The 24361-nt window shown below is 38.0% G+C and overlaps 1 protein-coding gene across 1 annotated transcript in view; it reads right to left on the reverse strand.

The window, feature by feature from the left end:
* Positions 1-3333: 3333 nt before the first annotated feature.
* The window catches only part of NR2E1 (nuclear receptor subfamily 2 group E member 1), a 34169-nt gene continuing 13141 nt past the window's right edge, over positions 3334-24361 (reverse strand). Inside the window, exons 2-9 of the mRNA XM_018563746.1 lie at positions 20929-21074; positions 17180-17267; positions 16508-16743; positions 12025-12171; positions 9699-9795; positions 9176-9325; positions 7006-7111; positions 3334-3496 (exon numbers count right to left, since the gene is read on the reverse strand). Of these exons, the coding sequence (XP_018419248.1) occupies positions 3334-3496; positions 7006-7111; positions 9176-9325; positions 9699-9795; positions 12025-12171; positions 16508-16743; positions 17180-17267; positions 20929-21074 (1133 nt within the window). The remainder of the gene's footprint in view (positions 3497-7005; positions 7112-9175; positions 9326-9698; positions 9796-12024; positions 12172-16507; positions 16744-17179; positions 17268-20928; positions 21075-24361) is intronic.

The following is a 24361-nucleotide window of genomic DNA, read 5'->3' on the forward strand; positions in this document are numbered from 1 at the left end:
ATGTAATTTAATATAATAGCTCTTACCTTAGCATTTCTAATGCAGGATAAATTGGAGATATTTTACTGCTGCTTTTCTTTGTGAAATATAAGTAGAATGGTAACCGTAAAAAGCTTTGTTTGGAGGCTGCCATTGCAAATCCTACCTTTTGGAATTCCAGTGCTAACCCTCTTTACTTCAATACTTTGAGTCAGTAAAGTATAGTAAAAACTATCTCTTTCTTTTCTCGGATCTGCATACTTTATCCAGAACAAAGGAACAGCCAGCACTGAAGCAAGTGGGTCAGCCTAACAGCCAGGCCACTAGCATTTTCAAGAGGTCAACAATGGCTGTCCCCCTATTTCTTGTAAGCAACATGATCCCCTTACCCAAACCACATGTTTTCTTCATTCCCAATGACCATATGGAGTGGCTGGTGGTGTAAGGAAGGTAAGCATAAGCAGCTGGTGTCGGACAAATCATAGCTTCACTTTAAAGTGCACCTGAGCCCAAACTATGGGTATCAAAGTATTACCATATTCTTAACAAACAAAATAGCTGTAAAACAAGCCACCCTTGACCTGTTTAGCTGCATGCACTTTGATGCAAATCATTCTTAAAGTTTGCAACAGTGCGGACACATGCAAACAGTGGGGAAGAGCTCTGTCATTGCTTTGCACAGGCTGAGCAGCCACAGCTGCCTGGAACCACCTGTCATTCCAGCTGCAAGAATCCACTGATTTCCGCTGCATGTGGGCACTAAAAGCCCACAAATGAGGCCTAAGACCTGTTTACATTAGAAGGTTGGTAGCCTGCCAAGATTCTGTAGCTAAAGAAAGTGATAGTTAAAAAAATTTCACTGCTTCTGTTATGAACTTTGAAGATGAATTTCTCCACAATGCTTACAGCTGCAAAGAAGAATAGGGGCTTCATTAAAGCACTTTTACTGTTTGTTCAGAATATTCAAATACATTTGCGTGCATCGTTTGGCCACACTTCACTTTAAGATTGTCTATTATAAGTTATAGAAATATGCACAGAAAAGAAAAATTATAAAAAGAACTCAAGTTCAATATATTTTATTCTCTGTAAAGAAATGAGAACAACTTTTGATTCACAATTAAATGACACTGTACAAGGAACATTTTTACTTGTCTATAATAGTTGAAGTGCTGATTTCCTTAGTGCTAGAACCTAATCATACACCGAAAACGTTGAACATAAAACTGCTATTAAACTGTGCTAAATGTAGAGCTTCCCTACTCTTAGGGTACGTCAGTAATTGGTGCATGTTTGTTCTACAGACCAATGACATTTTATTTGCATGTGAATAAATTCAGTTAGTGAAATTCCAGGCAAATATAACAAAAAATGTAGGATGTTACATATTCCTTAAATTATTTTAGAATTCTCCTAGTGTAACTGTCTGAAATATAATAACTACCCACAATTCACACTGCATAGCAAAAATCATAATGAGAGTTTGAGATTCTTCACGTAGCAATGTGATCATCATGCTCCTTTATTTCCCAGTGATCAAGCAGATAACAATGGTAACTACGGATCTGTAACAGAAAATAGTTGTGTAACTTTTTCTGCAGTGTAGCAGGAATGTTCAAATCACAAGAATGGCTGGATAGAATTTCAAATATTTTGGCATATTGAACTGCTCAAATGTATGTATTTAACCATGTATTGAGCTGTTTGCATGGAGTTTGGTATTTTCACATTCTGCCAGTGATATTTACTGCTCTGTAATATGCTCTGTTCATTATGTAATGTTTCATGTCCAATAATCTGGGACACATTTGTCTATTGGTTTAAATATTCAATTCCCCACATTCTGGCTTTCCTGCATTCCTTCAAAAAAATGTTTAGAGACCTAGGATGATGCTACAAACCTTGAAAGCTGTTTTGATAACCCTAATGCCTAATTGAAGAAATCAGAAATGTGCTTTCTGCCCTTCCACTCCAGTGCTTTGTGCTCGCATAGAGTAATCGCAATGTGACAATATGTGTTTGCATCAGTAAAACGATCACTTCTTCAAGATTTGATCATGGTGTGCTGGTGATACATTCTACTACTTGGCTTAGAGTAATGGACACAGCCTTCATCACAAGTGTACTTATGCACATTTGTAGTGCTGGACAGCATAGTCGAACTTGGACTTGGACTTTGCAGCCATATTTAAACACTATTCATGACTGCTATACCAGGGAAATGGATGCAGGCCTATGGAAATGGAGAATGTCATTAGTACTGTGTGTATCAGGCTGAAAATTATATTTAGGTGACTTCAATTGGGGTTTTAAGTTAATCTGCTGCCAGAAAGCATAATAGAATCAAGACCAGAATCCTAAATAAAATGTAACCATTAACTGTCTTTTAGCTGATTGGTGAAACCAAATTCACATGCATAATCTTTTAGATCTCCAAAATGGCTTCATTCAATTTTTGATTGCACGGTATCATGTAAAATAATTGAAATATTGCATCCTGGAGAGCTCAGTTGTTCAGAATGTCCTGGCTTCATAAAACTTGGTACCAGACAGTGGGAAGAATATATATAAGCAAATGTTGATAGTTTTGAAAGAAGTGATTTCAAAATCCAGTTGGTCATAACCAAAGTGACTTGTAATACCTGCAGCCAGAGTAAATGTGATTTGACAAGATCGTCTAACCACTGAACTACTACAGTGGTAAAAGCTAATCTCCCTATTGTAGTAAACACATCACAGATGTGGCACCATGTTTGCAGTACCTAACCGATTCATGTAATCTTGTGGCAATCAAGTATATTATGATGTGCTGCAAAGTGGAAATCCATGCTTCAGTCCAATTGTAACATTGGAAATGCACATAACCGCGTGGTTTGTCGATGTCCATGGTCACAGGTGGAGCTAGAGACACATCCTGTCTTTATGCAATCTGGTCCAAAGTCTCCATAGTCCCAACAATTTTTAACACATACTGTTCAATATGGATGATTTATTTTCTATCTCTGCAACTACAGCCATGGAAAAATGTGAAATATTTTATAGTACAGAGAAAAGATAGAAACATTTGTTTGAAATTCAGGAGTTGATTTTATGTACATTGCCACTGAGTTATTATCGGAAATCTTGAAGATAACTTTCATCCTTTTCTGTTGAGCTTGTAGGGCCAAAATGGCTTTGAGTGTTCCATGTGGCAAATTGTAGTTTAATAATATGCACATCAATATGATGGCTGTTTTAATAAAAGAAAATCCCCTTAATATTTGTCTTCTCAAGTCTCACCACTCTTGAATGCATTTGTGGTTAAAGTATTATGCAAAAGTCTAAAGCTTGAGAGAAGTTTCTTTTTGTTTAACTTTAGATATCGCTGGATTTGTACATATCTGAGAGCAGTCTTGTGATGGGTACATTGCCTATTGTTTTCTTGAAAAATACTTCTTCTATTGTTGATGGGCTGATAGACCGTAATGCAGGTAGAAGCAGTAGGAGTTTTCCAAAACGACAGGGCTGGGTTGGATACCTGTGAAAAAAATAGACTTATAAATATTTCCCTTTTTTGAGGTTTTAAGATATTCATCAATAAATCAATCAATGGTTATCGATGATAATGTTAGTATTTAACGGCTTTCTTTGTTGCAGTGCATGTTGCACTTTTTCTTGCTTTAGGCTGAAGTCTCAATCTTGAACCTACAGTCTCCTGCACACCAAGTGCCTTGAGCTGCATTGATCAGTATTGACCAATGCAGGCTCAACGCAAGGGCACATGGAAAGCAAGTGTTGACAAGTGAAAGCATATTGCAGATAGGATAGAAAATTGTGGTAGGATGGGAATGAGAAAGTACACAGTGTCACCAATGACACACTTATGGGGAGAAGTTACCCCTAGGTAGGTAAATATGTAGCTGAGAAATGTGTAGTCCCAAAACATTTTGGCAGTCATGACTATAATAAGGTAGCATTTGGGTTGGTATTTCAGAGAGCTATTAAAACTATGACTTTAGAAATGCAAAGCCTCAAAACAAATTCAAAAACATACATACTGTAGTTTTGGAATGTTTACAGTCAAATAAAGATACAAACTAAGAGGGTTATTTAGACTCTGGCATTTGACAGTTCAATGCCATAGTGCAAGTCTTCTGTAATAAGTCTCTACCAACTTTGCATATATCTTTCTAACATTTTTGCCATTGTTCTTGAAAAAAATGATCTATCTCTGTTGGGTTGGATAGGCACCACACTAATTTGCAACTCTTGCCAAAGATCCTTAATTAAATTGCGGTCTGGGCTTTGAACTGGTTTTTCTGAGACATTAACATTTTTGGTTTTAAACCACGCCAATGTAGGTTTGGTGCATTTAGGCTCATTGTTCTGCAGGAAGGCGAACCTATGCTCCATTTACATGTCTCTTGCAGGCTAAAACAGGTTTTCTTCAGATTTACCTTGTCTTTGGTCCTTCTATCTTGCTCCCACTCCTAATCAATGTCCTAGTTATTTATAGAGGCACAGCTTCACATGTGGGGGTAACCTAGTGACGTTTGCATGTGAATGTAGCCTGCCTAGGAATGCGCACTCCTCCAGACTGACACCAGTCCATCAAGGCATTTTGATACTTGCGTAACCCCTCCCAAGAGCCAGCCCACTGCTTACATCAAGGCTGAGGTCTCTTTAGAGGAGTACAGTGACAGGAAGATATGCTGTTTTAAGGATGCTTTGTACAGCACTCTGCCGGCCCTTCCACCAGTCATGATCTGCCTGCATTGCATAAAATAAAAATGGAAAGGTTTTATTTCATAATGTCATTAGCATATTGATGAAGAGGGGAGGGAAGAACCAAGAAAAGTGAAATCTAACCAGATTAAACTTTAGCTTTAAATGAATAATTGTCAAAAGATACATGTGAATAGACTATTTAAATGTATTAAAATTGTTTAATACAAGGATCTATAAGAAGCCTAGTTCTTTTCAATCTTTTAAATAACCTGTTGTATCAGTGATACAGTATCACAGAGGGTTTTGTTATGGTTTCCTGTTGACCAAAACCGTTGGAGTTTGTGAGAAGATGAACCTTCCCTTCTGGCCGTTGTATATAAACGGCCGGCAGGGAGGCGCTTTTGAAACGCCGGCGTTGGCTGTTTACACACAAGCAGTCCAGTGGCTATGGAGCCGCCCAATCGCTTGTATGGGGTGCCGATCGGTGCGCCCCCTCCACCACCGCCGCCGGTGGTAGCTCCACTGTGTCCGGTGCGGCATGGTGGCTCTGTGACCGGAGATCAGAGGGAGATCAGTGGGAGACCAGTACACAATCTCACTCTGAGCTCCTCTCCGGTCTCTGAATGCAGGAGTGATGTATATTACATCACTTCCGCATTCAGCTGTCATTCCTGGCTTCTGTAGCTGATGTGATGTGCTTCATCAGCTTCTCTGGGGGTCCCTAGGTGACATTAGGGGTCTTAGAGACCCCTGATGTCTCCATAAAGAGGACCTGTCACTGTAAATTGGCTATCAAGTTAAGCAATTAAGCAATAAAGTTGAGTGAAAAAAAACGTTAAATAATTTAGAGTTAAAAGTTGTTGTTTTTTAAAGTTAAATATACATTTTTTTTTTAAAGTTCCCCGCCCCACATACATGCACCAACATGTGTTGGGTGCACCTATGTGCAAAAATGCCCATTGCAAACGTCATCGCAAACCCCCACATATCATCGCAAACGTCAGAGTGCAAGCAATAATTTTAGGGCCATTAATCACTGTTCACACTAAACTGATGAGCGTTAAATGCTTTTAAAGCATTGTCTATAGCCAATTTTGGGTATGATCGTTTTTTGGATTTTTGCGGGCATGCGCATTTTTAAATTTGACTTGTTTGGTGTCTATTTACCCGATGTGACCCCGTCTTTTAGATTTTACAAAAAATTTGGGTAAATATAAATGTTTTATAATGTTTTTTTTCAGAATTTTCGGTCCTTTTTTCATTATAATGTAAAAAATAAAAACCCCAGTGGTGAGTAAATACTCACCACGAAAGAAAGCTCTATGTGTCCCCAAAAAATGATGTAAAATTAATTTCAGTACAGCGCTGTATGACTGAATAAATGTCAGTCAAAGTACCGCAGTGCTGAATACTGAAAAATGACCTGGCCAGGAAGGGGTGTAAACAACCTGGTCATCAAGTGGCTTTAATTTAACATTAGTAAAAAGAAGATTGCAAGTTACTAATTAGTGGCTTTTCAAGTGGACAGAGTGAAAATTTCCTGAAAAAAGTCAAGCCAGGGAGCACTTTGATGGTGTGCCAAGCTATTGTTTGATAATTGTCAGCTGATGAGAAAATCCTCTTGCGCATTGGACACAGATGGGACAGTGGGAAGGTGGTTCCCAATGTGTGATGGCCCTTGAAAGAGGGAAAAAAAGGCCAGATGCACACTTTTACTGGGGTAAGTTTGCTGCACACCGACCATTAGAAACCTCTGCAGTCATTGAACAGGTGTAGGGATAAAAACTGTCAGGAAAAGGCCCACAATGAAAACTAGTTGATTGAAAGTATTGAATAGTCAAATCTACCGCAAGAATCCTTTGCAAACTCTTTTTTTATGACTAATTACTACTTTTAATTAACAAGCTATTTAGTCTTGGTTCTCAATTTAATGTATGCTGCTTTCTTTAGTGTATGCTGCTTCTTAGATTTTATATAATATTTTGTTACATGTAGTTTGTAGCTTTTTGTCATTTATTTTTCTTTCTTTTGGAATGAAAAATATATATATTTTATTTATTTCCAGGAACTTATATTAAGTTCTGCTATATGTTTGGACCGGTCATTATTACTTTTTCCTATGTGAATCATTAGCACACACAGCACATTGCTGGACCCGAGAAAGTAGAATATAAATGTGGTAGATAATATTTCTGCTACTGTCTAGAAGACCTGTTGTTGCAGAGACCAAGGCAGATACTTGTACAAAAGATGTAACACTATTAAGCATAACCAATAAAAGACTAGTTTCCGTTAGGTAAATGCAAGTAATATATTCACCTTGTATGTATGTAGCTGTTGAGAGTTAGCTGAGCCTCATCTTGTAGGGCTGCTATGGCTGCAGCATTTCTCAAACTCCTCAGTTCGGAGCCACTATGTGTCGGTACTGCAGAAGAGAAACATTTATTAACGGAATTCACAGTAAAAGCATTGATTGCATTATGAGTGCTATAATACAACAAAAGAATAAGCACATTAAGAGCACGAATGACAATCCTCCTTAGAGTCGTATGTTGTTGGATTATCTCTGGGTTCATTTGCTTAGTAATATTCTAAATGCAGTTTTCATGAATCAGCAGCAGTGTGCTATCATAGCGTTCCTTATACTTGCAATTATGAGCTGTGGTAGATAATGAGAACTTGCATGACCTGCTGCAGCCCAAGAGAAGTACTCATATATTATAGTATGAGAGGTAGTAAATTGATGTGGAAAATGTGATTGAGAACTGTAATTTTTTAACACTGGTTTTTAGCAACACTATTTTACATGACATGACAATTTTTTGTGTCTCAGCACTTCCATACATTTTTACATACAACAAATGTAAGTAGCAGGGACACATTAGAGGCATAGCAGCCGTCAGGTGGAACCATGGCTCGGAGTGGGGAAGACACAGGCATCTGACACTCACAGAAGTGTCAGATGCTAAAAATTCTAACAGTACTTCTAGCTTGCAAAGGAGCAAAGATCGGAGTCTGGTGGAAACTGGTAATATTATTCTAGTCATAGGGGTTGTGTTACTAAAGACAACTAGGCGGTTCAATTTGCAATGGAATTTGCACTTAGCAGGGGAAGTTTGGCCTTAGTTTAGTTATTGAGGATATGTTTTGCCGACTTCCATCACCCAATCATGTTCAACATCCGCTGCTATGCCATTCTGAACGAGCCTCAAAGCTCCTGCACTTTGTGTTGAAGCTTGCCTCCTCCCTCATTGCCTCTTACATGTCTGAGGTCTGATCTTTTTGACAAAGTTCAAGTAACTGTCATTCCACTGGCCCATGAGAGTGCACTTACTGGTCACTGATTCTTGCTGGACAGGGAAATGGCAGTTTCCAGTCATGAAATCAGAGCCCCAGTAACAATGTGAGACTAAATCAGAGAGTAGCACAGACAATGCTTTTCTAGCTAACAATGGTAAAAGTTAGCATCTTGAGGTATCAGTTCCTGGGAAGAACATTTACTTGTAAAAGTTTCAAATCAAATACAGGTTTGCATAAAACATATCCAAAGGCAAACTTTTTTTAAGTTTTGGATAGAGTTGGGGAGGGTTAGAGCCCCTGTAATTTTTTTTTATTGCCAACTGTTCCCCACTGGAGAGAGTCACTCTACATTTGTCCTAGTGACCATTATCGCTGCAACTGAAAGAGAGGGAAAATCTAAAATTTTTAGTTACCAGCAGAACATGAATGGGTACCAGTGGGTACACTTGTTCCAGTGACAACTGTCTAAGAGGAGATTTACCTTTTTTTGAAGAGATTTCCTCTTCATATGAAGTGAGCATAGGGCAGGAAGTGAAGGGACATAGATGGCAAACTTTAAAAAAGTAAAACATTGCAGGCGTTTTAATCAATCCCTGCTTTATCCCAAATAAAAACAAAGGTTTTGTTTTTAGAAATACTTTGTGAGAAAATGTATTCAAGCTAAATTAGGGGCTCTAATAAATGCTAACTGCAAATATCACTGTCAAGGCAGTTCTTATAATAAAGCATGTACAACATATTTATGTTACCTTCTAAGGTTCTCCTGGGTCTTGTAGACATCCTCTTTTTAAACTAAGAGCACCCAGGCATCACCATAGCTCAGCTCTGTTATGGAAAGCTTAGTACAGTTTGTGTGTGGTTTATCCCTGCTCCAACTCCCCCATGTCTTCCTATTGGCCAGCAAACCTTTTCAGGTCAGAAGGAAGTAGGTAAAGATCAAGGATGGAAGCAGTGATCAATATTCACATAATAGAACTCCAGAGTTTTGGGGATGCCTTGGAGGTACCTGCTTTATGGACCCATGGCAATCTTAGAAAGTAAGGTAAGCCCAGAGGATGTGTTAAAAATGAAGCAACTATTTAGAAAGAGCAAACATTATTGAGTCTTCTCTATAAAACTGTTTAACTGCAGATTAAAAAAAAAACCACAAAAAAACAGATTTTCTAAATTCAAACCAACTATTACTTACCAGCTTTAAAAGTGACAATGCATTTGAGGCAAGCAAACTCGGTTGCATCCAACCGTAACTGGCGAAATCTTGCCACGACTTCCTGTAAAGCTTGGATCTCAGTAATAATTTTATTTAGCTTCTGCGAGTCAGTGTTATCATTGTTCATTCCTAAGATTCAAATATAACATAGATATTAGTAGTATAGTTTTCACACCTTTCATTTGTAATCCAAGCAAATCATAGCCACTTAACATGGATCTGTCATCGTGGTGTAAACTAGATCTGTGTCGATATTATGAAAATGATAATAAAGTACTCCTTTGGATGATAACAAACACAGTGATTAGCATTTCAATGATGATGCAGGCAGTTATGAATACAACAAGAAAACACTATTTGCATTTAAATATAGATTTATAAATGACAGGTATGGGCTATTGTTCACATGGGATTTGTTATTCTTCACATGTTGTTCATATTCCTGGCAATGTATTTTAATGTTAATTTCTACAACAAAGTCATTAAATTGAGCGGTGCTTACCAGATACAGCCAGTAGCGTGCTTGCATCAACCGGGATGGCCCATTGTGCTATTCCCAGAACAAATAGCTCTCTCCATGCATCTTCCAGGAGCATCAGCTGCCATACAGTAAATGAATGATAGGTTACAAGCACATAAGCTATGCATCCCTCTCCAATTTCACGGCTGCTTTGACTGCTCTATAGAACTCTTTATATCTGGATATTTTCTCATTTGTACATTGGCAATGACACTTAGGAATGAATGGGGTTTGTAGTGTACTCTGTTGTTTAGACTAGAATGGTTTATATACAGTATGCAAGAGCACTGCTTGAAACTAAATGGGCTTTAAAGTGTAAAATTGAAAAATTACAGGATTCACTGTACAAGAATACCTGAACTATAAAGATGTGTATTTTATCTGATCTTTGATGTTCAAATGAGTAAATCAATTTAATTCATATAGTTCCTACCTTCCTAGGTAAATTGGTTTATTTTATATTTATAAATTGAATTTATTTAGTTTAAATCAGTAAATAACTTTAAAGTTTAAATAAGCAAGTTGGTTTATTTTATATTTATAAATGGCATACTTTATTATATTGACTTTGATTGTTTTGTTTTGAACAGTTAGAATAAGCAGTAGTGATCACTTATATTCATTTGAAATGATAATTTAGCCAAAATTCTTTAATTGTGAACAAGCTAACAGTGTTATTACACATTTTATGTGGGGATACTTAAACTGAAAATAGAGTATGCTTTCCCTTTTTTTTTAAAATGTATCACTTATCAGTCATTCTCTTTTTTACATACTAGTCCCTATTTCACAATGGCAGTGTATGACATAGCCCATATTAAAGTTATTTAACCACTCCAGGACCTGCAGTTTTATACATCTTTTGAACCTGGTCTAATTCTTGCATTACCTGCATATGCCTATTGAAAAACGTTGTCATTGCTTATAGTGCCAAAGTGATGGTGAAAATATCTTCAAATAATTATTTTATTTTCCATGCATTTTATTCTGCTACATGCCCCATTTATCACAACAGTAAATGTATGTTGCTAATATAAAGAAGGTGGTGTTTTTTTTACAAATTAAATTAATATGTAATGATTTTTTAAACTCAGAACTAAAAAAAGCCAAGCAATCAAAACCCTAAAACATTTTTATATGCTGATGGTAAACAAAAAGTGGCACAAAACTGCAAAGGAGATGTATTATTATTATACAGGATTTATATAGCGCCAACAGTTTACGCAGCGCTTTACAATATAAGGAAGACATTACAATCACAATACAAATCAAGACAAGATAGTAAGGAGGTAGGGACAGAGGAGGTTATTAAGGCTAATTATCATTACTTTTTCTTTAATTATGGATCAAAAAGGAAATACTATTTATTAAAATAAAAGAAGAATTAAAGAGGAAATCTTCTAATAGGGAGAGATCTCCTCTCACTTCTAGATGTCTTGAGCAGAAACTGAAGGTAATTCTCCCTGATGGGACCACAGACATGACAAACATATGTCAAGGGTTTTAACCATTCCACACCCTAATGAAAATTGACTTTAAATATATTTTAATTAAATGAATAAAAGTTACACATAGTGCTGCAGGCTGTCAAATGCATGCACAGAAAAGCTGTATTTTTAGCTTTATCTTTTTTTGCTTTCTAAAGCTTTAGCTAGAGCTTGCTAAATTGTAAAATGATCACACTGTATATATCAAATAAAAAATATAGGAAGTGTGGTCCCAGCCATAGATTTTGTGGGGTTTTTTTCTCTGTGTTTGCACTGCCTACCCTTCCAAAGCCAAAATCATACTAATGAGTTAACTGGCTTATGCCTAAACTGTCTCGAGGGTGTGAGTGGGCTCTTGTGTGGCTGATAAGAACATTTTACTGTAAGCTTCTGTAGTAATGACTAATATCAGGCAACACCAGTGACCAGGGCAGCAGGCCCAGAGAGAACAGCACCACCTCACAATTTACAAACTGCCATAACGTTTTAGACTCTGGACACTTGTGTTTAGCAACAGAGCTGTAGGGGGAAAGGGATATCTTAAAATGTTAGTTGCCTGGCTGTCTTTATCTTCAATAGTTTCTTAATTTTGACCCAAAGCTAACATGCAGAAACTCAAGTCAGAGAAAAGTCAGAATGTCTGGTTTGAGCACCTGTGAGTTAGAAAGTACTGCAGTCAGAAGGTCAGTATGACACCCAGGCAACTAGCATTTTTTCTCATGACCAGTTTCCTTTAAAACCATTTACAAAAGCATTGTAGAACAGAACCATAAGAAATGAGACATTTTGAAAATACTGACATTTTATTATTCTATACTCACTTGATCTTGTAGAGACAAAGTAGAGAAAGCTGGCACACTCTTAGCCCATTTAATGCTCATAAATAGGAGTCGGGCTGCAGATTCACAGACTGATTCAGTGGCCACTTCATAGAGGTACAATGGAGCTCCATTCACTTCATGTGGGTACTAGAACACAATTAGGTTTTCCAGTTACATGTTGATATATATGGCAAACACTACATTAATCTTCCATCCTTGATACTAAACTACAACTCCAATTCCCAAAAAGTTTGGACACTGTGTAAAATCTACACAAAAACAGAATGCAATGATTTACAAATCTCATAAAGCCACATTTTATTCACATTAGAAAATAGAAAACATATTAGATGTTTAATCTGAGAAAATGTACCATTGTAGGAAAAAAATTAGGTCATTTTGAAATTGATGGCAAAAAAGTTGGGACAGGGCCATGTTTACCACGGTGTAGCATCTCCTCTTATAACAACACTCGTAAACGTCTGGGAACTGAGGAGACCAGTTGCTGGAGTTTTGGGAGAGGAATGTTCTCCCATTCTTGCCTGAAATCGGATTCTAACTGTTAACTTCTTTGTCGTATTTTTCGTTTCGAGATGCACCAAATATTTTCAATTGGTGAAAGGTCTGGACTCCAGGCAGGCAAGTTAAGCATCCACACTCTTCTCTTATGAAGCCATGCTGTTGTCATAGATGCAGTATGTGGTTTAGCATTGTCCTGCTGAAATATGCAAGGCCTTCCCTGAAAAAGACGCTGTCTGGATGGGAGCATATGCTGCTCTAAAACCTGGATATATCTTTCAGCATTGATGATGCCTTTCCCAATGTGCAAGCTGCCCATTCCCTACACAATATTGCATGCCCACTCCATCAGAGATGCAGTCTTTTGAACTGAGTGCTGATAACAAGCCAGAAGGTCTATCTCCTCTTTAGTCTGGAGGATGAGGTGCCCATGGTTGTCAAAAAGAATGTCAAATTTCAATTCGTCTGACACAAAGCAGTTTTCCTCTTTGCAACAGACCATTTTAAATGAACTTTGGCCCAGAGAAGACGGAGGTGTTTCTGGATCATATCCAGATATGGCTTCTTCTTTGCATTGTAGAGCTTTAACTTGCAATTTTGGATTGCACAGCGAACTGTGTTCACATTCAGTGATTTTTGTCAGTATTTCTGATCCTATGCAGTGATGTTCATCACAGAATCATGTCTGTTTTTAATGCAGTGCTGTCTGAGGGCATCCAATATTGCATTTTGGGTTTGTCCCTTGCGCGGAATCTTTTGATGATATTATGTACTGTAGATGATGATATATTTAAAGTCTTTGCAATTTTACATTGAGGAACATTATTCTGAAATTGTTCAGCAATCTTTAGACGCAGCTTTTCACAGATTGGTGAACCTCTGCCCATCTTTATTTCTGAGACACTCTGACTCTAAGATGCCCATTTTATACCCAATCATATTACTGACCTGTTACCAATTAACCTAATTAGTTGCAAAATGTTCTTCCAGCTCTTCCTTATTAGTACCACTTACTTTGCCATCTTTTTGTTGCCCTGTCCCAACTTTTTTGAGACGTGTTGCTGCCATCAATTTCAAGATTACCTTATTTTTTTTCTTAAAATAGTACAGGTTCTCAGTTTAAACATTTGATATGTTTTTGTATTTTTTTATTGGGAATAAAATATGGGTTTAGGAGATTTCATTCTGTTTTTCCACAGCGTCACAACATTTTGGGAATTGGGCTTACATATGGTAAAAATTCCATATGTGATATTTTTTGGGCATTATAGCTATCGTAGAAAGTCCTGTGCTGAATTCATAAAAGGAGCGCATATGCTCTAATTGTAATACTAGCACATGGAACAAATGTACATAGTTCTTCATAACGACACTTATAAATTGTGTAGTACTGGCTGGAACAAATTTACAAAGAAACAGGGCCATTTTGTAGATAAGGAAACTGGCGTTAAATAAGATTTACCCATATCATATTTGGTCTCTAACGAATAATAATTTCACCCTGGTCAATAATATGTTGGTTGTCACACTGTGAGACCTTATCACATGTAAATGTAGATGTTTTTACAATAAAGGGCATTAAGGGTGTGTCTGCTGAGCATAATAACATATCTCCAACACCTTCCCACCACACCCCTTGACCCTTTGATTGGGTGTAATTAGATCTGATGCACCAGTCCATGGACAACAACGTTCTGCAGCATTTGTCAACTGCAGCTTTCTTTTACTATCGAACATTTTAAGAAATGCTAAGAGTCATTTTTTTTATTCAGTGGGGGTGATTTACTAACCTAAACACACGCACGCACCAGGTGCGTGTGATTTTTACACAGCAAAGCGTATTTATCAACCAAAAAGTCTCTATAAGCATATTTCCACTAATGCCATATATGGAAAAATCATGCACATGATGCATATATAATGCTGCTTCACAGTTTAGACAAAAATGGTTAGCTCATGCATTTACATTCCTGCATTCATCAACGCAAGCAACACAATGTAGAGCTAATTTACACAACATCACCTTGCAATTCAGGGCAGGGCTTTGCACAACACACCTGCTGGGTGTGTACACACTATAAAGGTGTTTAGATTCCACCCATAGATCATGCTGGGAGGGAACACACTACAGAGGTGTATACATGTTTGTGGTGTGTTTATAAGGTTAGTAAATCAACCCCAGTGACTCTGATGCATCAGATTGGACTCGAAGTAAATAGGGCTCCGCACAGAACCAAAGACCGAGCAAACTTAAGTCATTCTTCTCTTGTAATCTCTTTTATTGATTCTGTTGTTTTATTGTTTGTTTTGTAATAGCTTTTCCGGTAATATTTTCTTGAACCATTTTTCTTTTCATTAAAATGATATATAATATTTAAAAATCATTAAACTGAATCTCTGAGTGCTCTAATCATACATATAAAAAAAATATTTGCCTCTGTGAAGGGCTACTGTTTTTTAAAGATCTGTTACATTCCCGTCTGGACGTGGTAACTAGTGTCAGACATTTCTAGAATTTATAGAATAAAAGTAAACTTTACACTAAAATAAACATCAAAGCCCTAATGCTGAACTCTGGGCAAACATCTAAATATACAGATAAAATACATATTTGAGATCTGCTATACCTGCCAAACAAATTGTATTGCTGTCCATCCAGATATGGGCTGCTCTGTCACACAACACAGTCCTCTCTGACTGGGGAGGAGACTTGATTTTGGTGCAGTCTTGTCCCTCCCCCAGCCTGTGACTGGACAGTAAAAGGAGAAGCATCAGACTGATGTGCTCATACCCCTCTCATTCTGCTCTCTCCTATTAGCACACTCCACCACTGCAGCAGCACACCATTTGACTCTTGTGCTGCTTCTCCATCCCCCAGTCTGAGCTCATATGTACAGGGACTGCAAGAGGCTTATACCAAGTCAAATCCAGGTACTTCTTGCTTAAAAAAAATAAGTTAAGGCTACATGCACATGGCCGTAAATAAACACAACGAATCTGAGAGCAGGTGTATTGCTTTCAATGGGTACATGCACACAGGTATGTAAGCGTGTGCTGCATTCAGATCCGTAACAAACAATTAACAAATCTGTGTCTGAGAACATTGATTTTACACAAGTCTGTGTTTAATAGCAGGAGGAATTGAGTGAGAATTGTATGCATTTGAATGCAAGCATTTTACTAATAATTTACACCTGAACGTTTTGGCCAGAAAAAAAAACTTATGTATATGATCAGTAAAATTCTTATGGCTGTGTGCATGTAGCCTTATGATGTATTCATGAATACAAAGCTGCATTATTCTGAGCCATTTATACCTGCCATGAGTTCAGCATTAAAACGCCTGCAGGAAGCACAACCTTGTTGCTCCATATTTCAGATTTTCATGCAAGCATTGCTGTATTGCACCTGTCCATCCCATTGCCTTTGTCAGTAGTCTGGTGATATAACAGCCCCTTTACTTATCTTTTTGTAATGTCTCTATAGAAGGGGTAGGCAACCTCAGCACTCCAGCTGTGGGGAGACTACAAATCCCACCATGCATCTGCCTCTGGGAGTCATGCCTATGGCTGTCAGAGTCTTACAATCCCTCATGGGACTTGGAGTTTTAGAAGAGCTGGAGTGCCAAGGCTGCCAACCCCTGACCTATAGCTCTACACTATACCACAAGCTCTTTGCTAAAGCTCAAGTGTCCGTACTGTGGCTTCTTTCAGCCACAAATCTCTTTCACCTGCCTTGGAAGTCTAAATCCGTCTAGTACTATATCAAGCAGAGAGAGAGAGAAAGTTACAAAGCACAGGCATTAGGGAAAAGCTTGCATTGTATTACATAGAACTCAGATTAAGAAATATTAGGTGAAATGTCCTACTTTAGCACCACTCCAGTGTTTTCTGCATAAAGGTGTTATCCACTGACTAATTACTTACTGCATTGAAATACTTTTTGAGATGTGAGTGTGACTTACCTTTGGCGTTGGCTGTGCAAGGCCAATCAATGTCTGTCTCTCGGTAGTGGTGGACACGGCCGCCAGCTCTAGGTTATGTGGCTCCAGCTGACTAACAGTGGTGAAGAAAGTAGGTGTTGGCAAGGCTGCTGAGGGAAAGTGAGGCGTGGTTCCATTGACATCTTTATGTCCTCTGAAATATAGAGCCACTTGCTTCCTTATGGTGGATGTTCTTGGTCCCCTTTCATGTTGAACAGCTGAAATCAATCCAGTAATCATCTCAGTACTAATCAAACTCATTTGAAAAATTGATGCAAAGAGCAGGCTCTTAGATACTTCATTTCATTAAAAGGTTAAAATCATGAAAATCTTCCCTCATACTGTGTCCTTGAGAGAACATTTCTTCCTTATGATTTTCCCTTTCTAAATAACGACATTAATCTATATTTTACCAGAGCTATGTCAATCATTTTAATGTAGGCTTCTGTTCTTAAGCATAATGCTTTTGATTTTGCTTATGTTAAAAAAAAATACCAGTGACTGTCTCACTGATTGCTAAGAAAATCTTATAATTGGATTCTTTTTTCTTTTTGTAATATGAGTGACAATAGATGATTGTATATTTAGGCCAGAAATGATCACACTGTCCTATTAATGGGAACAAGCCATTTATTGAGCTCTTATGTTAATTACCATCTTTATTCATGTTGACTTCTAAACATTTTTTCAGACGGCATGCCCTACATTGATTCCTGTGCGTCTTGTCCACCGGACAGCCTCCCTGTAAAGACAAGATACATACATTTTGTATTAGGTCACCTGTACGTTATGATTGCTAACCACACACACACAACCGTCAGATTATTACATTGATTTGGTGAACATTGGGTGAGCTACGAACAAATCCAGGTAGGCTCATTATGCCTGGAATACATTATCAGCAATCCTAGCAAGTATCATAGATTCCTAGTTGGCTCTGAAGTTTCACATGGCAGTTCAGTATAATAGTTCTTACAGCCACAACTGCATTTTATGTGCAGTGAAGGGCGGGGACAATTCCACAACTGGCTATTATAATAATACTGTTTTCTCAATCAGATATGACATGATATGGCATAATATCTTTCACTTTCAATGATAACGGTCATCAGGAGAAATGGAGAGGAGGAATCTCCCTAACGTTGGCACAGACAGCAATACATACCTGACAGGTATTCTAATCCCAGAGATGTGAAGGTAGGTTACCAGCACTCCGAATGCAAAGAAAGTTGCATTTATTGCAAGTGAGGTCAATAGAAAATGCCAACGTTTCGGAGCCACACAGGGTTCCCTCCTTGAGGCACCTCAAGGCGAGATTCAAGTAAAAGGGGCAGCATGTCCATTTTTTCCACATCTAATTACTCCATGATGGAAGAATGGAACGTAAAAAGTGCAAATAATTTCTCTGTTGTTTCAGACTGCTACACAACGTTCATTGATAGGTAGCAAGTAGCCTGTTTGACTACAATAATTTGGGGATGTCACCAGAACAGGAATAGATGGGAAATCTTCCAATGTGGACACTAGTTCTGGTGACCCTGTTGACCACAAGGGATTTCCCTCCTTTGGTGGCAATTTCCCTCACTTCCTTGTTACTGCTATTGGACACGGCGTAAAGGGAAATCTTTCCAATAGGACACAAAAAAAAAAAAAGCTGAGGGGGTTGCAACCCTCTCTTACCCAATCCCAAATTGTTGGGTTTAGTTCTGCTTTAATATCTGCTTTGACCAAAGAGGGCAATGGGAAGCAACCATCTAAAGACATATCAACCTACTGATCCACGCCCATTGGTATAAATAAGGGATGGGATAGATATATTTGTTAAGTAAAACAAAGTCCAGTGGTTAGATGATGACCTAATATCCAACTATTATTTATGTTCCAGCTAAAGAGATTCTGGAAATTTACTTTTACCAATCAATAAACCAGCCTGGCCTTGGGCCAACATACGAAGGTTAAAGCTTTTGTAGAACAAATACCGTTTGTGTGTAAGGGTTATTTAAGAAAAACAATTCCCTATATGCAATATTTAAAGGTTCTCAAGCATATTTGCATAGAACCGTAATGAAAAATTAGTCACTGCACTTGTCCTTTTGTGTAGTCACTTGTGGAAGTGAAAAGCTGACTATCATATCATGATGCTTTTCTTTCACTATAAACCACATTCACTGTGCCTGAAACATGAGAAAAACATATCAAATGTACAGCAGAAGAAAAAAAAAAGCACAGCTTTGAGCACATGTATCACACAACTTGCTTTCAGTCCTAGATAAATGTGCCAAGCTCATTTGGCAATGGCTTTTGGACGGTTGAGACGCCGTGCTCTGCAAAACTGCTTTACCCTTGTAAAATAATAGGTGTAGTGTTCTACTATACAATAGTCTAATATACAGTACAATATTCTAATATACAATGTGCACAATTAGAATTGCAAGCCTTTACACTTGTTTGTCTTTGATGAGAAGCCAGAAATGTAAGCACAAATACTCATATCATTCAATCTTAACCCAAAAGCAAAAATGTAATATATTGCAGCTTAAAATGTGGTGACTTCATTCGTTTTCTTTTTTAGTTTTTTTTCCTTTAGTTTTACCTGGTGATCTGACCAGTAAGTCTGTTATTTGTCAGCTTCCTTTACCAGACCAAGCTGTCCAGCAAAAGTGGTGAGAGATGGTTAAGACAAACTATTTTACACCTATGTTTACATTTATGTAAACATTTATCCCAAAAGGAAAAAGACTGTTGCTGTAACTGTTAAAACTGGAAGTAAAGTCTGAAAAAAGAACCCCCAGGAGCCGTGAGCTAGTGTGCTAGGAAACAAATAGAAAACGAATGCAGCCATCACATTTAAGGATTGGTAAGCTGCAGGGCCGTAGCAAAGGTGAGGTGTGAGCACAGGGCGCAATGGCAACAAGGGCGCCAGGCAGCCAACACAGCTCGACCTCGGGGCGGCAGGGAGTAGAGGGGCGGCACAGCCTGCAGCTTCTCCTCGAATCCCCGCTGCTCTCTTCCACCTGTGTGGGCAGAGGCAGCGGGAGATCTGAGGAGAAATGTAGCGCTGCAGCCGGCGGGGGAGGGGTGGGGGCTCGGGATGGAGGGAGCTGTCATCCAGGATGGCCTAGCGGTGAGGAGAGAATTACCTGCTCGGCCAGGATCTGACAGCTGGCGGATCCCTCTCTCCTCACCGCTCGGCCATCCTGAAGTGACACACATATTAACCTGATATGTGCCATCCTAAAGATCCTGATCTATACCGCTATGCTAAATGTCAGCCCAACATGTTTGGTGTTGTCAGAAATTCCCATTTTTGGGGGGCTTTAGTACTTGAGTATTTAATAATGCTATCACAGACTTGTAGAATGGCGTTCGAAATTTTTATTGATTTTAACATTCAACTTTGCAAATGAATAAGGTTTCTTGAAAGAAAACCACATTCACTGTTAAAAATGTGTTCATTTGAGAAAAATGTTCCATTCTGCTCCTTCAATTTTTTTTTTTCATCACTATGGTTGAAAACAATAATTCATTTGACCCAATTAACTATTAGAAAATTGAATGAACTTTCCAAAAACAGCTTTTTTTGAACAAGGATCTACTGGATATGGCCAGGATATGGCCAGTTTTAGAATTTAATAACACTGCTATAGACTTAATGCTTATCTTATTAATGGATTAATTTGCTCCATGTTATATTATGATGTGCTTTTTATGGTACATCATCATAATGGACTTTTCAGTTAAAGTTTATCTAAAGCCAAAACATGTTTTGTTTTTGGATAGAGTAGGGCATGGTGAAAACCCCTGTCATTTATTTTCTTTGCCTGTGTCTCACTGAGGCGATTTACCTTCACTTCTTTTCTCAGTGACACAACAGAAAGTGTAAGGAAATCTCTCCAAAAAGAGAGAAACTCCTTTAGTCAACTGCCATCAGAACAAGTATCCCCATTGGAAGAAAACTCCTTACGCCCTGTTTTAGTGACAACCATGACATTTTGTATTTCCCATCACTTTCTGAACTAGAGAAGGGGAAGCTTCACAGCGGGTACACAGACACTAACAGAAACCTGATAGGTATTCTATCTTCCCCTTCTGTGTCCACCGTGGGTATATACAGTATAAATATACTTTAAGGAACATATATTTCCTTGGGAACAATAATTGGCATTATTTATAAAACTTCCCCTCGCGACGTATGTCATTCACATGGCACTAGTGCCCCTAGATGGTTCTGAGGAGCTTAGGGAGTTCCGACGCACTATCCAAGGGCACTCATTTTTTGGGAATGGCATTCACCCAGCTATACACAGGGCGAAGTTTATAGAAATAAACCCTTATATGTTATAATCCAGTTATAATTTTGATTAAACATTACTCATTCATAAAAAAACATGACAAGTGCTCACCTGATTCCCAGATTTGCACACATAAGTTCTGTTCCTTCGAATGCTTCTCTTGAAGAAACCAGAACAGCCATCACAAGCATAAACTCCATAGTGTTTTCCTGAGCTGCGGTCCCCACACACTTTACAGGGAATGTCCAAGATTCGACCTGTGAGAAGATACAATATTAATAGCAGAAAACTATATAACATTTTGTTATTCTCGTATAGTTCATTATCAACATAAATAAAGTGTATTCCTCTAGCTTTGGTACACAAAACCATTTTCTACATAGGCATTTGTTGATGAAGTGTTAACTGCTTAATTTGTAAGGGATGCCAGCAGCACCAAGTTCCAGCATATTCTGAGAAACCAGACCATATACTTTTTTGTCGACTCGAAGCAAACAGCTAAATACACTTATGAAATACAGTCATGAGAGCATTTTTACCTGCAAAAGGTTCTGTATTTCTATCCACCCAGTTGTAAGATTTGCACAGATCTGCTGCAGCAGAAGACCTAACTTTTCTCTGCTATAGTTAATTAACACTTACAGGTCCTGTCCCTTACCCAACCTGTGACTAGACAGTGCAAGGAGCAGCAGCAGACCTATGAGTTTATCTATTTGTGTTCTGTCCTCAATTCAGTATGTTCAATTTTAGGATGGAACAACTGACAACCCACTTTGAACTCTGCTATACAAGGCATAGCAGATGGACATTTTCTGCGGTACTGGTTCATGATCTTAGGAAAAGGCGCAGTTCTTCAGTATGTAAATGTAAAAAATAAACAAGCAATATAATCAGCTTATATGGCTCTTAACTAAGGATCTAAGGTTCCCAGGAGTTTGTAAGGACCTTGGTTACCACAAGGTGGGCCCATAGCAATAGATTACATACTAGTTGCCTTCCAACAGAATTAGGTTCTACTTTCTTTCATTACTCAGTCGCAACCTAGACTATCTAATATCTAAGTTGCCTTGCCAAACATTTGGATTGCCATTCTCATATCTTAGTGTCGTATTAGTCCAATGCCCAATTATATTTCGATCAATACTTTAATGGCCTGTTATTTTTAGACCAATACATATTGAAAGGGGTATGATCGCCCCCTCCCCCCCTTTTTTCCTGCTCTGCCAGGCGCTGCTTGGATCAGGGGTTTAGTAAGGGATTTTAGGGGGTGTTTTTTTGGGGGGGGGGGAGGCCTGGGGTCCCCTCTAAAATTCCTATCGGACCTAAAGGGTCTGATATGAATTGGGGTGGGGGCCATGCTGTTTTGTTTGTATTTTCAGATTTAAAAACAACCTAATTGAATCCAAATAGATTCAAATAGATCTGAATTCCAAAAACGAAAACTTTGGATCAATCCGAATTCTGAATATCGAATGGATCCAAATTTCAGAAAACTGAAGAAAAAAAATTCAAATAGAAACGAAGATGAACAAAATTTCGTGTCGGGCACAAGTCTAGCCTCAAGATGCATATTGATATTAAACACCTGCAGTGTTATTCCTGTTAATACAATAATTATCCTTTCATACCCATGAAGGACTTCTGTGAGAAGACATGGCTGTTAGTTCTACACACTAAAGCAGAGTTGAGGCCCAAATCATTTAATAACAAGTCCAAGTTTGTATTGTTCAATGAACATATGAAGAGAAATTGCACATTAGTCTAAAGAAACCACTAACACTTTTCTAATACTGGCATTGCTCAAGGCTGGACTGCAGTTTGGGCCTATTGCCGTTAGTGCACTTCAGTATGCAACAAGGAAACAAACTAGTTTACTAACTACCTAATCTCTCAAGCAAATTACTTATTATGTTATAATGACTTACAGGGTCATTCTCAATAACTAGTCCAAACCAGCGTTTTTCAAAAATTGTTTTAGCCATGGCACCCTTTAAAAGTATGCAAATCCTCGACACACCCCAGTCTAAAATGCAAAAACCATGAATGTAAAAAACAGCATGTGGTCCCTCCAAAATCTATACCAAACCCTTATACGAAATATAGGTCTGGTATGGATGGGGGACCCCCAAGCAAAAGCACACCAAAAAACTGGGATTCTCCTCTTCACATCAGAGTTCCCCCTTCACATGAGTCCCCCTCTTTCACATCAGGAGCCCTCTTCACATCAGAGGCATGGCTTTGTGTGAAAATTTCGACGCACCCCTGAGGGAGTCAGAAAGCACACCAGGGTGCCACAGCACCCTAGTTGAGAAAGGCTTGTCTAAACTATGATTCCTATTATTACATTTTATAGTTAATGCCTCTAAGTACCTCTATGTCAGCAGAACCTATTGATTTAAATTCTTATTGTGAACTGACAGTAATCTAAAATTATATTGCTTCTTTTTAATAAATCAAAAGTCACTGCTTTGTAATGTCAAGATGTGAATATGCAAATGTGAAATCTGCAGTACCAATTACATCTCACTGTGGACTATGGATATCTATTTAAGGATAGTCTGTGGAGCCATTCAGATCTTTGCTTTAAGCCTCACTTACATATTTTCGCAGACGGGAATTCCAGTTAAAAGAGGTAGAAAACAAAACAAAAAGATTTTTAACTGAACAGGCTGAGTACATCATTTTAATTACAGTTTAATTTTGATCTCAGTTATAAATATACAGTATATTCCACATTACAATCTCCCTCTGCTATAGTAACCAGTACTGAAAATATATCTACACCATGTTCATTCTAGAAATAATAACCTTTATTAGTAAAGTATAAAATTATAACTTTTACCTTAATAAAGAGAACCATTCACCAATGGATATTTAAAATACTCTAGCCCCTTACTCAAGAATTCTTATAATGCCATCTTACCTCCTAACGTTTATTTGATTTTTTATGATTTACTTGAATTTTCTCCCTTTCCTGTCTGAACTCGGTACTGATAGCAGACTCTCAAAAAAGTAGTCATATACCAAAGTTGCTGGTGGTTGTATTGTCAGCTTTATGTCCTGCTGTATCCACCACCATCCACTATGCATGTGATCTTTCTTATTTCATGATTGTCTTATGTGCAGCTGGGTCATATCAGTTAAAGAGAGGGTTACTCATTGAGAAGAAGTAACTTTAAAACCCATCCTTGTAGCTTCACTAGGAAGACGAGGACTCATTAGGCAAGATTTACAATGTGAATCTGGAGCATTTCAATCAGCAAACTGATTAAAGGTATGCATGGTGGATTAGATGGCCCAATAATTTACCAACGATACAGTATAGATATCAAGAGCTTGATACTTTGGTGCACATTAAGAAACTAAGAAGTGTATTTTCTCATGCTATAGTTAGTTATCCATGTACGTAAAAAATATAGTTTATTTTATTAACATAAACTTCAAACTTTGCAAAAGGACCTGATATACTGTACTTGTGATACTTTGTATGTAACTGCACAGTGTATAAATTATTTACAATGGAACTCCAGTTAAACTGCATATA

The sequence above is a fragment of the Nanorana parkeri genome, unplaced genomic scaffold, assembly GCF_000935625.1.
Source record: "Nanorana parkeri isolate BGI_ZX_2015 unplaced genomic scaffold, ASM93562v1 scaffold691, whole genome shotgun sequence".
Lineage (NCBI taxonomy): Eukaryota > Metazoa > Chordata > Amphibia > Anura > Dicroglossidae > Nanorana > Nanorana parkeri.